Source organism: Microtus oregoni, unplaced genomic scaffold (assembly GCF_018167655.1).
Source record: "Microtus oregoni isolate MIOR12 unplaced genomic scaffold, Mior012 000013F_ref0000133, whole genome shotgun sequence".
Taxonomy (NCBI): Eukaryota; Metazoa; Chordata; class Mammalia; order Rodentia; family Cricetidae; genus Microtus; species Microtus oregoni.
In genome coordinates, this window is record NW_024543072.1 from 27507947 (window position 1) to 27524277 (window position 16331).

A 16331-nucleotide genomic window follows, 5' to 3' on the forward strand; every position below is an offset into this window, starting at 1 on the left:
GAGACGCTAATACTACTATGCGAGGATTACGTTTTCTCCAGGAATATGGCCCCTTACTCATTCATCCATACACATACACAATTGTACTCAGTGAGTTGGGAGGGAGAGCACATGAAGTTGGGAGGGGAAATCAGTGCTGGTGATTGAAGAGGATTTATCTGGGAGGGAGTAGGGATGTATTTCATCAAAATACATTTTGTGCATATATGAAATTCTGAAACAACTTGGGGAAAACGTATACACGTTGTCCATTTAAGCCAATGAGATAGCTCAAAGGTGGGCTTGCACCTTCCTGATAAAGTCAGAAGGAATCCAAGGAGGGTCACTGGCATTGTAAAAAATGTCAGGTTTCCAGTGTTAGGAAGATCCTTAGAGACTTGCAAGCTTGCTCGACACTTAGCTCCTATGCTCTTGTGCTGTGTCACCTTCCTGGGGCCCGTCTGTAAATGAGGATGGTTGTGCATGTCGTGGGTGAGGATGAGAACAGGGAATGGTGCAAATACAACACTTTTCCTGATGCCAAAGAAGTTAATTTTTTTTTTTGAAGCCATCTTGATCTGATGAAAGCGAACCATTCTCCTGTGATACTATAGGGCTGGGACTGTCTTCCTTTTGGGCCATCCCATTTTATTGGTCAATCATGTTAGATGTTAAAAAGTTATGACCAGTTCACAGGTAAGTTTTCTAGAAGCAAAGAAGGAGATTTACGTGAGCAGACAAAGAGACAGGCATGGAATGTCTTTAAGCAGTAGTGCATGGTTCCTAATTGTCTGAAGCAGTGAGTGCATAATGAAAATGGGTAGTGGGGAGAGCCTGGGTACCAGGGTCAGGATATAGAGCCAAGCATTCCACAGCAGCCTGGGACTATCCATACCCTTTGTGTTGTAATTGGAGCGGTGGGGCTGTGTTCCTGGCACCCGGCCGCCCACACAGCTAGCTTTACCCGAAATAATTACACGGAAACTGTATTCATTTAAACACTGCTTGGCCCATTAGCTCTAGCCCTTACTGGCTAATTCTGATATCCCGATCAACCCATTTCTAATAAACTGTGTAGCACCGGTCTTACCGGGAAAGATTCAGCGTGTCTGACCTGGCGGCTCCATCGTGTGCGTCTCAGAGAGCAGAGCTATCGCGTCTGCCCTGGAGAGGGGAGCATGGTGTCTCTGAGCTCACTTCCTCTTCCTCCCAGCATTCTGTTCTGTTTACTCCACCCACCTATGTTCTAACCTATCAGGGCAAGCAGCTTCTTTATTTAATTAACCAATGACCTTCCTCCATCACCTTTGGGACATGTTCAGGACCAGGCAAAAGAACAAGTGATGGGCCTGCCCTAGAAAATGAAGCAAAGGAGCCATATAAACGCAGTGTTGGGTGTTCTGGCTTATATGATTCTGGGCTCCCCAGGCATTCCAGAGTGACTCTGTCCAGTGTCATCATGGTTAAGAACAAAGTTTCCCTTCCATGCTGGTACAGCTGTGATTTCTTTCTACTACTTGAACACTAGTACACTCTTCAGACCATGGAATACTAGGTTTATCTCCAGAGAATAAAGCCGCCTTTGTTGGGGATGATTACTGGGTTGTGACGTAGGGATACTGGCTTAGTCAATAACTAGTGCTGATTTTCCATTCTTTCCTACATTAAAGTCATACTTTTGTATGCCCTTCTGTTTTTTCCCTAGTCTGAGCTTTTTGTAATTTCTGGAACCTAGTTTTTTTAAAAAAAAAAAAAAAGAAAAAAAATTTGAAACATTCAGCCAGTTCTTAGAATTGGTGAATTTTCTCTTTCCATTTGGAGCTGTAAAATAAAGGGATAGGCACAAAAACAAAGAAGTTCAACCCTGGAATGTCCCGAGAAAATAAAATGTACAGAAATAAAACCGATGGGTATATATGTGTGTGTATGTCGGGTGGTCCTCTGCCCCTTACCTCCGGAAGCTGAGGCCAGTTGTGGGTGTGGCATGTAGCAACAATGAAGAACATGGGTGAGAAGCAGCCGACTTTGGGGTTGAGTATTAATAGTGATGATTCAGATGTTCTAGAAAAGATGAGGAAGTTTGTGCTGGAATTGCTCTTTGCCTGTCAGATAAGGCGATTATACCAGATTAGCCTGAATCCTCACCCCAGGAGGAACTGGCTTCTCTTTGATGCCTCAGGGTACACCAGAGCCTGGTAATCTAGAAAAACATCTGCCTTGAACTAGCTGGAAACAGTCTAGTCTCTAGCTAGGGCTCCCCAGCTGCACACTGAGCATCTCTTAGTAAGCAAACTCTTACCCCCAACCCCCAAGGAAGACTCGTTCGTGATTTGCAGTCACCTTATCAGAACGGGAAGAATATGCACCCAAAACGATTTCTAAAGTTTTGATTTACCGTGTGTGTAGTACACTGATATATTTAGCCACATTTTTAGCTCTCTACTTTCCATTCAAATGCACATGGGAGGAGACTATTGGAAACCATTGGAAAACAATAGAAAAGACATTCAGAACAAACAGAACAAACAGGGTTGGTGAGATGTACAAATGTTTGGGAAATACTTCCAGACTGTCTCTAGAGCTTTCTGCCTGCCACCTGTTTCTCTCATTTAGGATGTACGCCCCTGCTTTCAAAGCCATCAGGAGCCGGGGAAGTTTCGCCTCTAAGCTAATAAACTTATAAAATGCGTCATCTGGCCCGTTGGCTCCCAGCACATTCTGCTTCAGACACTTTTGCAGATAAGGCTTTATCTCAGTTCTCCTCCCTTCCTACTTTATAATTGCCCAGCTAAGCTAACGAAGCCCATGTGGTGGTAAGTGCATTCTCAGGGCTCATCTGCATGAAAGCCACTGCCCCTTAATTATGTAAAACAGATATTAAATAAGTAAGTCCATACCTTTAATCAGGATCAAGGTGATGGGGTTGAATCCCGAAGTTTAAACCTCTTTAGAGCCAGTCTTTCATGCTCAGACTCACCTGCTAAGTTTGCCACACTTTGATGCTTCCTAGCACATTAGAGCTGCCATCTTTCCTTCTCTGCCTTAGCCATGAGTGGTGGCACAGCCCAGGTGGCACGGAGCCACCACACCGTCCAGTAGGAGACATGAAGCCCCCAAGTTAGGAGTCAGGTATGGCAATGGGTATCCACTTCTCTTTCCTATTTGTCTCATTCCATCTTGATGGGTGTCTGGCATGAGACATTGTCAGAAGGAGAATTGAATTTTGGCATGCATGCCACCTTCCATCAGAGCACCCCTGGATAGGCACCAGTGAAGCAGATCTGAGTGATTGCTGGTTGGATACTTTTGGATGCAGTTTTATTTCTGCTTCAGAGGTACTGCCTTTATAGTCATTCCACCACCTGCACTCCCCCCGCCCTGCCCAGACACTACGAAACTAGGTACTGTTTAGCCTATGGGACCAGAGCTGTGAGTCTGGTGAGCAGATCTTGTCAGGTGAGGACCAGCTGTCCGCTAAAACTGTCCTCAGTGGAGGGCGAACCTGCTACCGTCTTGATACTTTCACATTTAATGGAGTTTTAATTTATCATAAATGCCCATGCTGCTGATAGCTATGAAATGCCTAAGAGATCACTACAGATCAAATGAGTGATTGAAAGCTTGAGAGAGTGGCAATACTAGTAGGAGATAGATACTCTTCGAACTGTGCAGTGGGTAAGTCGTTTCTGTTGCTTTCTACCTGGACCTTTGTGTTATTTGGTTTGGGTTTTATTGTTTAGATGGAGGCCAAGAAACCACATACTAGCTCAATTGGAAAACCAAATCAAACATGAAACAACAACAAAACAAAACAAAAAGGGTACCTTTCGCACTGATGTTCTGGGGGAACTTGTAGGGTTCTTTTTTTTTTAATTTATTTATTTATTAAGGATTTCTGCCTCGTCCCCACAACCGCTTCCCATTTCCCTCCCCCTCCCCCGATCAAGTCCCCCTCCCTCATCTGCTCGAAGAGCAATCAGGGTTCCCTGACCTGTGGGAAGCCCAAGGACTGCCCACCTCTATCCAGGTCTCGTACGGTGTGCATTCAAACTGCCTAGGCTCCCACAAAGCCAGTACGTGCAGTAGGGTCAAAAACCCACTGCAATTGTTCTTTATTCGTTACCATTCAGATTGTTTTGCTATGCCTGCCAGCTCACACTTCCCTCTCCATCTTGCAAAGATGGCTTTGATGGCAGGGCTTTGGTGTAGGAGATCCTTCTGTTTATGCGTTGCTTTAATATTTTTCTTAATTTATAAATTATAAAATAAATGTCTTGCTTTCTGTGTCCTCTGCTTATTAATTCCCTCCTGGCACTTTCTGTTGATTTTGTTCTTACTAAAATTAATTTCTTTCTAAACTATATATTAGAAATAAAGCAAAGCACTCATGGAGTAAACCAGTCTAGAAGTGATACATCCTTTTACACGATCTTACAGCCAAGTCTTCCTTCATGTAGAAACTTTGTATAATGAACCCAGTGGCTTTATTAATTTTTTTTATAATCCATAAGGTATTATGTTGTGACTGTGGCCGGCCCATCTTTGGAACACGTGACTCTATTTGGATTAAGAACCCCATCAAAAATTTCCAGTGCATGGACCCACATCCTTGCCTATATGTATGTAAAGCCATGCCTAATTATACTGAAAAGGTTATTAATAGGAACAAGAAGGAAGACAAGAAGTTGGGAGGGAGATGGGATGAGGGGCAATAGAAGCAATTTTTTGGAAGGAGATAATTGAGTATGATATGAAGTGGATCAAAATATATAAAAAATTTCAACAAATAAAGACTTGTTTTTTAAAAAAGAAAAAATTCGCTTGTGTTTTAGGGTATGGTATGCAAAGACAATGGACACCCTGCACAAAAGTTCAAATGTCACCAAGCAGGTAGAATTGCATCAGTGTAAACTGATTGCATTGATGAAGCAACAGTGCTGTGCAGAAATGTATCTTGCATCTATATTCATTGATTTAACAGATGTCTCTTGAGGCTCTACTACTTCCCAAGTTCGGCTTCTGAGAAAGATTGTTATTTGGTGGAAGGTGTTGTCGTACTAGATATTGTTGTTATACTTTTACTTAAAATACCTTTGGCATTGCCTTTGATGTCACCAGTAATTTGTGGTGACAGCTACAAAAGGGCAGATAGCTTCCTTGCCAGGCAGGCTGGAGGTATCATTGTAATGAGGTACCATCATCATTATGGATGGTGAATACTACTAACACTTCTTCCACCCAGGGAAGCCTCAAAGAGTAAAGTGTTGTTTCCTGTCAAGTGGAGTACCCTTGACTCTGTCCTCTCCCCACTTCTGATAACCCAGGACCCACTGGTGACACTTGTCTCTTCAATAACCCTCAAACTCCAGAATCAGATCCGGGAACTGAAGTGACTTTTTGTCATCCCAGAAAGAGACCTCTCTGTTCCTCTCCCCCTTGCTCTCCCTACCTATTTCATTTTCCCTCTTATCTTTCTTCCTAAACTTATCTTTCTTCCTGGAGATGAGAATGGATCTAACCTCACCTATATGAACAGCCTAGTTGGAAGTTCATGCATCAGAGACTTAGCAGTGTTGAAAACTGGGGTGTTTAGAGAGTGATTACTTCTTATAGGGCCTGACCTTATTAATAGAGTAAAGCCAGGTTAATTAAAAAATTGTATTTAGTTTCTCTATGTGATATTAGTTTACCACTATGCTTGGCAGACAAAATAAGTCTCCTGATCTTGTTTTTTTCTGTCTGAAGAATGAACAGGTACTAAGTTTCAGTTCAGCATAACTACCCATTCTGCAATATTGCTGTGTGAGGATGATGACTTATGCTATTAAGTCTATGAATTCAGCAGTAGTCCTATAAGGTTATATTTTCTATGGAATTATGTAACCATATTGATTTAGCTAAGTATGTTCCAAGATGCTCTTCAAACAAGAAAATCACCCAAGAACATACACCTTGAACTGTGTTTAAGTTACCAGTGACTATATTCTGTCTTAATAGCAGAAATTGCATGAAGATCATAGATTTATGAAGTATAGAGAAAATAAAGTGTAGAGAGTGGATATCAAAATTCTCACCTGCCTATCATATCATTTCTGATTCTCCAAGTTTATAAGCAACAGCATATTTCATTGTAATCATTTACTAAGAAGTCTTTATGAAGTCCATTGCTATAGAGCACTGTCTCTTCCAAGAGAAGAACTTCATACCTCTGCATCCGTGAGTGGAGCTGAGAGGACAATGCTGATGCTTTCCAGACTGTCAGTCCAGATACCCTGCTAATTAGTCACTGTGGATGAAGGGACAGTATTTCAAAATCATATTCAGTATGTTCTATCTGTCATTGTGCTTTCTTCATTGATTTCCTTCTGGTCTACCTTGGACATGTCTCATTGTCCCTTAAGGTCAGAGAGATGATCTTACAATAGGTCTCTAGGCTGCTGGCTCCTACAAAGCACCCACACTTTCTGCTCAGATCTGTATTTCATCTGAACTCTGTGTCCTAATGGGTGGCAGATCTACGCCAAGTCAGGCACTGGAGCATCCCATCAAAGACACACATTACACATCATGTCAGCTCTCAAATACCCCAACCCTCAGTGTGTCACTCTATGGCTAGACAGCAAAGACTGGGTTGTCATCCTGCTTCATTGGTCATTCTAAGAAGTGTCTGTCCTTTCAATTACTCATGAGTGTCAGAAGAAGAAAGCGAACCCTGGAAAGGTGCAATGTCTCGTGGCACTTCAAAGGGGGTAACTTTTTCTTCCCATCAATCGTGTAAAAAAAAATTCTTCTAGCTTACTTGATAATCCTATCTTTCCTTTGAAGAGAAGTAACTGTCTTGTGACCAAAGGGGGCCATTGATTTAGCATTGTCATTACTGACTTCTGAACTCATCAGGACTTAGTTAGTATTCCCAAGCTGTTGAAAAGTCTGAAAGTAATTTCTCCAGGAAGAGATATGAAGAGGACTTGAAGGGTTTTTAGGACACATGCTATAGATCAGTGCTTTAGTACTCTAGGCTAAGAGGCCATGCATGCTCTGGCTATGTAGTTAATCAAATGTTAGCTTTCTTTCTAGAAACAGATGACATAGTACCATGTAGATCACTGGTCTGTGTGTGTGTGTGTGTGTGTGTGTGGTGTACATGGTGTGTGTGTTGTGAGCTTGTGTGTAGTATGAGTGTTTGTGAACGTGTGACGTGTGTGTGTGTGTGTGTGTGTGTGTGTGTGTGTGAGAGAGAGAGAGAGAGAGAGAGAGAGAGAGAGAGAGAGAGAAATTTCTGAGAAAGAAAGAGAGAGTTTGTGTGTGTATACACACAGGAGGAGAATAGTTAGATCCTCTTCTTTTTGACAAGTGATAACTTAGCTCTAGATCAAGCAGACACATCCCTTTAGGAATTAAGAAGGCTAGAGAGATTGGTTAGTCATTAAAGCTGTGATGAGCAAGTATGACTATCTGAGTTCAATCCCTAGAACACACATTTAAAAAAAATCTAGTGGCGCATAGTGGGAACGTGGAGATGGTAGATTCTTAGGCATTACTGGCTCGCCATCCTATGCTCATTAGTGAGCCTCAGGCCAATGACAGACTGTGTAGGCAAAGACTGCTTGTGACTGGACAGACCTGAAAAATCTCACAGAAAATGTATTAATTACAACACTATTCAGCCAATAGCTTAGGCATATTTCTGGCTAGCTCTTATATCTTAAATTAACACATTTCTATTAGTCTGTGTATTGGCACGAGGCTTTGGCTTACTGGCAAGGATTCTGTGTCTGTCTGCTTCAGCAGCTACATGGCGTCTCCCTGACTCTGCCTACTCTCTCCTTTTATATCTCTGTTGGAATTTCCCACCTGGCTTTATTCTGTCCTGCCATAGACCAAAGAAGCTTTATTCATCAACCAATAAAGCAACACATATACAGAAGAACATCCCACATCAACGGTGCCTCAATAAACTACACTGACATCCTGATGTTGACCTCTTGTCTCTACAAGCACACATACACACACACACACACACACACACACACACACACACACACCTATACATACACATGTAACCACACACACATACACACGACTAAGTAAATACATACATAGGTAAACTAGGAGTACGTATGGATCAAGCATTCAGGGTGACAAAGTAAGACTTGTATAAGGTATGGACTCTTTTGCAGAGCTGTTGTTGGTATTTGTATCATTGGTGCTCACATCTTGCCGATCTTGTCTTGTAGTCTCTAGGGAGGTTTTGTAATTTAAATTTTTGTGTTACCTTTCCCCCAAATTCCTATTGAACTTTAATCTCTAGTGCAAACATGACCTGTGTGAAGGGTGATTATGTCAGAACGGCTTTACCCTCATGAATGGGCTAATGTTGTTATAAAATGATCAAGGAGGAAACATTCCCTGTCCTTTACCTTTCTGCTTTTGCCAAGTGAAGGCATGCATCCATTCTTTCTCAACCTGTGAGTGGTGGCCCCTCTGGGGTGTTCACATATCAGATATGCTACATAATCAGGTATTTGCACTATGATTCATAACCATAGCAAAATTACAGTTATGAGATAGTGATGAAATAATTTTATGTTGGGATCACCACATTATGAGGAATGATATTAAAGGGTTGCAGCATTAGGCAGGTTAGCCTTGGGAACAAAAGATAGTTCTTGTCAACCATTGAGTGCCAGTACCTAAATCTATCTAGGCTTTTCCAGCCTCTAGATCTGTAAGAAAAACCTTTCTGTCTGTTGTAAGTTAACCAGCTCTTGAGTATTTCGTTGTCACATCACACAGAAGCCATGGGATTTAATGAGCTTTCACCCACTGTATAATGTAGTGAAACTAATTTTGCTGTTGAGAACTTGTTTTTGGTATCTGGATTTATGTGTCAGAAGGCCATCTGGAAGAGAAATATATATAAAATTATAGAATGACACCTTCTGATTTTTTTGGGCAATGGATGTAGAAGGGCATTTCAGAGAACCAAAACCTCAAAACTCAGCAAAATCTGGACAGAATAACACACCCCTGATTGTCTCTGCTTCTCTGTGTCTGCACCAGTGATCTCTCTGTGAGGCCCTTGTCTGCCTCAGGTTAGTTCATAGAACACCTTAATGGAAGCCCATGTCTCTTGAATTATTGTCACCTACAGATTGATTTTTTTCATATTCTAATTATCTGAGAAAGGGAATCTGGCCTGGTCGGGGACCATGTTCGCAATCTTGAAGGCTAGTATACAAACACGGCCACAGGGAACCATCCCTTTGGAAGTGGCAAGATAATTCCAAATAAATTGGTGGGCAGAAAACTCTGTGCTTCTAACACAGAAAAATAAGACACGGTCCCAGCCCTTTACTTCTCATTAGGGGGAACTCTATCAGGAGAGACTTGAAGGAAGAGAAGGCCACAGCGTCCGGCCCTTCCTCTGTCCTGAGAGTGTAAAAACAATAGGCGAAATCAGAAAGCTTGCCGGGAAAGACTTCTGAAATGCCTTGCATCACTGAATTCTATTTCAGTCTCTGTAAGCTAGCCTTCGTCATTGCATGGTCCCAGCGATTGCAGGGAAATTGCACGTGAATGATGCACAAGCTACAGCCCACCTGAGTCTGATCTTCTCAGCTGCTTGTGATCATCTTCTATGTCATATTCCTCTCTTCACTGACACTGATCCCATGCTCCAGCAATCACAGTTGAATACTCAGTGACTATTTTATGAAAGGAATAAGTGATGCCACGCCTTTTAATGTATCGTGTGTTTCCATTGCGGTTTTACCGTGCTTCTATGTGTAGTTGATCGGCGTCCGTTTCTTCAACAGAATGAAAACTCCAAGAATTCCTTACACCTAGTCCAGTGTGCAGTGCCTAATGGGTGCGTGTGGAATGATAAATGGTTGGTCGATGATGGAAGGAACCTCCTCTCTAAAGGCTTAGATGAGAGCCACTGGGGGAAATTTATTAACGAGTCTTCCCTTATTTGTAAGACTGGGACATGGTTTTTTTTTTCCTTTATTTTTTTAAATTAACAAAGGTATTATTTTCTCATGTTAGTAAATTTTACAGATTGCAAAATAATTGAAGAAGCATTGGTATGTTCTCTGGGGATTCTATTTTGCAGGTTAGTCCAGGGTATTTCGATAGAGGCTGGATATTGTTTACCCAAATGCTTGGGGCTAGACTATTTCAGATTAAGCTTTCCAAGTTTTAGAATATTTGCATATACTTCATTGGTAGTGCATTCTGAATCCAAACATCTAACATGTAAAATGGCTTCAAGTCCTTTTGCTGGGGTATTTGGGGCTTCAAATTTTCACACTAAGAATGCTCTGTTCTTATCTATATTATATGCATATTATATACTCAATGTTATGCTCTGGGGAAGAATCTATATTTCTGTTTTGTGGATAGGAATGGGCCATATTGCTATACGTGTGATATTTTTATTGTAAGAAATGGTGATATCCTTCTTGTCAGTAGGTCAGTATGCCAGATATAACAGAGCAGGCTACCAAAGGGTGACTTTTAAGGCCCAGAGACGGTAGTTTACTCTACATACAGCCTAGGCTGGCCTTATTAATGTGAAAAATTATATGGATATGGTTTGGGCTTGATACAGTCTTGTTTTTGTGAAGAAAGTTTTATTGAAACATGGGTTTAATCATTTGTTTATGCACGGGCTCTGAGAGTTTCAACAGTGTAGTGGCAGAAATAGTTTGCTGATGTAGAGATTATATTCCCCGCAAAATGTAAAATATATGCTTCCTGGTCATTACATTTTTTTATGATTTTATGCTTGGACTGTGAGGGACTGGTCCATCTCCGCCTTGTAGGACCAGTGGCATGTAGTATTAAAGAGAATTTGGTGGGCTCAGCTAGTTTGTGGAGACAATGAAGACAGGTAGAGTTTGATGATATTGTAGCTGCCTCTTTTAGAACGTTTTTGATGTATGATTCAGGTAATTGGAAAGGAGACCGAGAAGATCCTTGGCATGTGTGGCTGTTACCACTGTGATTTCTTAAATTAAGATCCTGTTTACATGTCTCTAGAAACACACATGTATCAACATACCCTCCACATCTGTTGGTTTAACTGGAGTTTTCCTGGTACGGCATCGCACAATGAGGAAACCACAGTGTAATTAAACCATAGCCTACCTTTTTAACATCAGTAAGTGGCACAGGATGTCTAATGCACTGCCTTGGGGCTCCTGTTAGAATTCACCTGCAGTTAATATCGAGTCAGGACTTGCTGGCCTCTCCATGACAATACAAACCATTAGTCGGGAGGGCATTTCTACCAGTGAGCAGCAATGTGCACAACAGAGGTTTAGTTCGCTCCATCCCTCTGGATTACCTGGTGTGATGGGAGGGAGTGTGAGGCTGGGTAGCAGGCAGAGAAGGTTCCAGCTTTGTTTGGTGGGGTCAAGGCCTTATGTACTGTGTGATCTTAGTCAGATCAGTTAAAATAGAGATCTGAGTTCTATATAAATCCCTCAATTCAGGTGATTCGGGTGGAAATTTCCATAAGAAAGGTGGAAAAGCAATTAACTCACCCCATCTTCCACTTTTCCCATTTGTTTTGTCTTCTTACACTTAATGAACCTTGACAGACACTGGCTTCCTTCTGATGGATGGGAAACTGGCATGCTTGCATGTCTTCTAGCCTCCTCCCTCCTCACGCTCACAAATGATTGCATCTATGAAAACCACTGGACCCGATTTCCAGTCCAACTTCGTCCCATCGCAGTTTGTTCCAGGTTCTAACCTGCACGCCTGGTGAAGAGTATTACAGCTCTCTGGCTGTGTGATGTCCTCCTCATTCACCTTCTTCTTCACAGTCTAACAGGCTTGCATTCCCCTGTGCATTTGGGGAGTGCTTACCAGGAATGTTTATCAGGGATGTTCTAAAATTCTATGGGCTCAGGCCAACCGATGGTTCCATTCAGCTTCCAACCAGTGTTTTCTTCTTAAGGTCTCTGTAGTTAGAGCAGGGGCTCGTTAAATAAATAGGCGCTCAGCAAATCTTTAGTAAATGAAGGGGCAGTGAAGAATATGTAGAGCAGAGAGCTCGGGGGGGGGTTATTATTAATTGAGGTGACCTGTATGATATTGCACCTACCTGAACTGAGTCTGTACTTCATGAAAATGGTTTCCTCAGAGTTTTAACTTGTATCTTGCAGATTTTACCCACTCTAGAAAATGTCTCTCCACCCTCAAACACAATCCTAAAATACAGAAAGTGCGCCCATTGTCAAACAAGGAGGCTGATTTTCTGTTTTCAGTTTCCTAAAATCAGAGACAGTATCTAAAGAAAGTTGTTTTGATGTATCAATGACTTATTAGGAAACTTTTGACCCTGGGGGGTTTGAGTTAATCTTAGGCACCCACAGTTTGAATTGTCCAATAATGATAAAAAGTATTAAAATAATAAAAAGACAGTTTCCCTCTTTGAAAATTACCTTTGAGAATTAACCTGGCCTGAGTTATCACTATTCTACACTAAATGAGAGTAAATGACAGCTTGCGATGTTTAAGACACTTTGAAATGGAAAGGGGCTGTAATTAGGACATTTTCCTGATGACAACGACTTAAATAATGTAACGCTGCTTGACACTCACACATATTTTTAGAGTCCATGCACAGTAAGGATTCATCCTCCTGCCCTCATTCATTGACTCCCTTTCAGTCAGATCCCTGTGGCTCTGGAAACGAGTGTCATTTCTGGATGCCTGGGGGCTTCCGTGTGAGTTAGAGGAAGAGCTGAGAGCTTGGGAGGTGGAGAAGTAACTTCAGCTCACTGCTCATTGCCTTCCCACACAGCCTTTCTGTTCATTCGGGATTAATATTTATCAAAACACACAGAGAGAGAGGAGGGGGGAATATAGACCTCCGTGTGTTGCAGGAAGAAAGGTATGGATAGAGTAGCAAAGGGAAAGGAGAAGAAAGGGCCTGGGGAAGGGACCTCTGGGAGAGAAACTCCTCAAGAAGAGAAACTATTTTTAACTGTCTTGACAATGCTTTAAAATTGAAAACTCAATTTCTCCTCTCAACAATCCCCTAACTACAGTTGCTTGCATTCTATCACTCTGGAAAAAGCTACAGTTGTGTAGAAACACTTAAAATAATAAGAATGACAGGTCTCCATTTAAGAGCTGGTGCTTCAAGAAGCAATGACTCTTGGCTTAGTTAGGGTTTCTATTGCTGTGAAGAAACACCATGACCCAAAACAAGTTCTGGAGAACAGGATTTGTTTGGCTTACATTTCCGTAGCACTGTTCACCATTGAAAAAGATCAGGACAGGAACTCAAACATAGGATTCCAGGCAGAAGCTGATGCAGAGGTCACGGAGGGAGCTGCTTACTGACTTGTTTCCCGTGGCTGCTCAGCCTGCTTTCTTACAGAACCCAAGACGACCAGCTGAACCTCAGGGACACCAAGTATCTGTTCAAGGATACTTGTCACTTCAGTAAGATAGCTAAGAGTTGAACTTGGGTTGCGCCTCCTCTTTCCCCACTGCTCTCCCCTTGCCTCTCCCTTTCCTCCTCCTCCTCATCCATCTATCTATATCTATCTATCTATCTATCTATCTATCTATCTATCTATCTATCATCTAGCTAGCTTGCTCATTCTCTCCCTCCTGTCTTCACTTTTCATTCTGAAATAACATTAAATTTAAAAAATTAAATGAAACCCTTAGACATTGTCGGTGTGCTATAAGAAACCTTCTGCTCCCTCCAGCCTTCCCAGCTATTAACACTGCCCAGTTAATTGTGTTCTATCTCTGTTTACGAACCCATATACATGTATACCTATATGCTTTTATCTTGAAATTTTTTTAAAGCAAGTCTCAGATCCAGTTCCTCTTTAGCTACAGTTTATAGCGTCTTAAGTTGTACAACATCCCAAAAGAAACACAGTTTCTTAGAAAACACTGCCTGTCTACCAGGAGATTCAGACTGATTCAAAACTGTTCTTATCTGCAAACCTCACCAGGGTGCTGCTTCTGCTGCTTGTTCCTTTGTTTGATTCTTTTCTAGACCATGATCGTATGGATCACACAAGTCACACAGATCACATGGGTCCCATGAATCACATGGATTACACAAGTCACATGGATCACATGGGTCACATGGATCACATGGGTCCCACGAATCACACGGATCAGCACATGGATCACAGGGCTGATCATACAGACTACACTGCATGAATTTTTCTGGTCATGGTCTCCTTCAGCTCAAACAATTCCTTGGAATTTGTCTTGGACAGTTTAAAGACGCTTGGGCTTGCTTTTTGCTTTCCATAATGTTTCTTGATTTTTTTTCTCTGATGAGATATTTATCCATAATCAAAATCACATCCTCCATTCATTTCTAGCAGGAATACTGCAGGAAATGCACCACATCCTCCATCATGCCCAAGATCTACCTGCCCAGTCCTGATGAGGCCCCTTACTGTTAATCAGTTAGTTATGGTGTCTACCATGTTTTTCCACTGCTGTGAGTTCTGGAAGCAAAATGCTTTTTATTTTAAAATTAAGTATTATATGATTAAGTACCTTTAAACAAAATTAGGTACCTTGTTTACTTATCATTTTACCCCTTTTTATAAAACCTTCACCGACTCTCCTACCTGAAGTAATAGCACTGTTAAAATTGCCAAAGGCCACTTTTCTAATTTAAGCTTGGCACATTTATTACTGGATATTATACAATGAGGGAGAGAAAGCCATCCTCTTGACTTAAAAACCTAGACTGTATTATGCATATTTAAGATTTGCAATTTGATATTGTTAAAAACAGATAGATAATAAAATGGTTATTACATTGGAGCCAGGAAGAAATTTTCTAGAAAGTTCCTAGTTCAGCCTCATTACCCCATGAAGGGATTTGGGGTGGGGACCCTAAACTTCTTCCAAGAGGAACATATAATGAGGACCTATGAAGAGAATATGAATTATTTTCAAAGCTGGCTTTTTACAGAAAGAGAAATAGACTTTTCTGAGGGTTGGGCCTATCCAACGTAGCTTTATAGTATTGGACTTCATCCTGAGTCATTTGAATATTTATGGTTCTTGATGTTTGGACTTTTAAAAAGGTCACTTGAAAATGAAGTCACTTTCATTTTAAAGTAGAAGAAGGCGAACATGAAAAAGGAAGAACACTTAATGAAAGCTGCAATATCTAGTCCCCTGCAAAAGGTCTTGGTTTCCTGTAGGAATTGTATTTCTTAATGGCTTTCCTTGAGCGAGATGACTGTATCTTGACATACAAAAATACCCCAATACAGGGGCTGAGAGGCTTCTGTGAGGACTGGCAGCCGTACTTGTCTTGGGCCATTCTTTCAGCTGCATGACCACTGCAGGTAGCAATTCAAGCCCATCACATGGTTTCTCTTACCACCCTTTGATGTTTGTTTTTCTTAGTAAAGACGTTTTGTTTAGAAACTACAGTCATCAATTTAAGCTATCTTAATAATAGCAGGGATAGAATTAACTAATAGCATTAAGGGTTTCAGAACAGTCAGGGAGGGCCTAGCCTTGACTTCATGGGAATGCTACACCTCACGACTCAGGCCTTCTCTCAGCATCTTTGAGTCTTGTGCCACACGTGGCTGTGCTTTGTATAAAACCCCAGTCCCAACAGTGCATGGTAAAAAGCACATTGCTTTTTCCAGCGAAATTGGGAAAGACTACATCCAAATCCAACAGTCATTAGTTTCGAGCCATGCTATGTTTGGAAAAGTAAAGTCTCTAAGAAGGATCCACGGTGCAGAAATCTGCCAAAACGTCTTGAATTTCAGTGATTCCCAAACTCATTCAACTGCTGCTTTTAGGAATACCATTTTAGACAAGCCACTTGAGCAACAAAGGGTTAAATGTAAATGACTTCATAGAGTTCAGTTATACTATTTTTAGGTGACATGGCTAAGACATGCAAGGTTGAAAGTGGTTTTCTGGCTTTCTTTCTATGGGTGCTTATGCCTGTGGATTGTGGCCGGAGCTGTTTTCTCTTGTATTTATATCAAAGAGTGTCAATGGACTTTGAAGATATTCTCCCACTTTGTAGGGAGTAAATTTTTATTCCCTTTAATATCTCACCAGGTGAGTTTCCGGTTCACACATGGCCCAATTAACAATGTGCCTGGATGCAACACATGAACTTGTTATTTCTGCTCAAAGTTGCTGTGCTTCCCATCTTAGTAAGTTTTTATTATCCTTCCATGGGTGACATTGCAGAGGTGCTCAGACTGGTTAGTATGTTGGCTTAATCCTAATACATAAATCTAATCACAATGAATTTTGGTGACGTTTTCCAGAATGTTCATCCATTTGTTTGTATTTTCTCATGTCTT

General features: G+C 41.4%; 1 protein-coding gene across 5 annotated transcripts in view; it reads left to right on the plus strand.

The window, feature by feature from the left end:
- The window catches only part of Fhit (fragile histidine triad diadenosine triphosphatase), a 1425825-nt gene that overhangs the window by 1071573 nt on the left and 337921 nt on the right, over positions 1-16331 (plus strand). The window contains exon 1 of one of the 5 annotated variants that reach the window (XM_041662667.1): positions 16112-16178. The exons of the other annotated variants lie outside the window; for them this stretch is intronic. Coding sequence (XP_041518601.1) covers positions 16115-16178 — 64 coding nt within the window. The 5' untranslated portion in view covers positions 16112-16114. Of the gene's footprint in view, positions 1-16111; positions 16179-16331 lie in introns of those variants that run through there. 5 annotated transcript variants of the gene reach the window in all.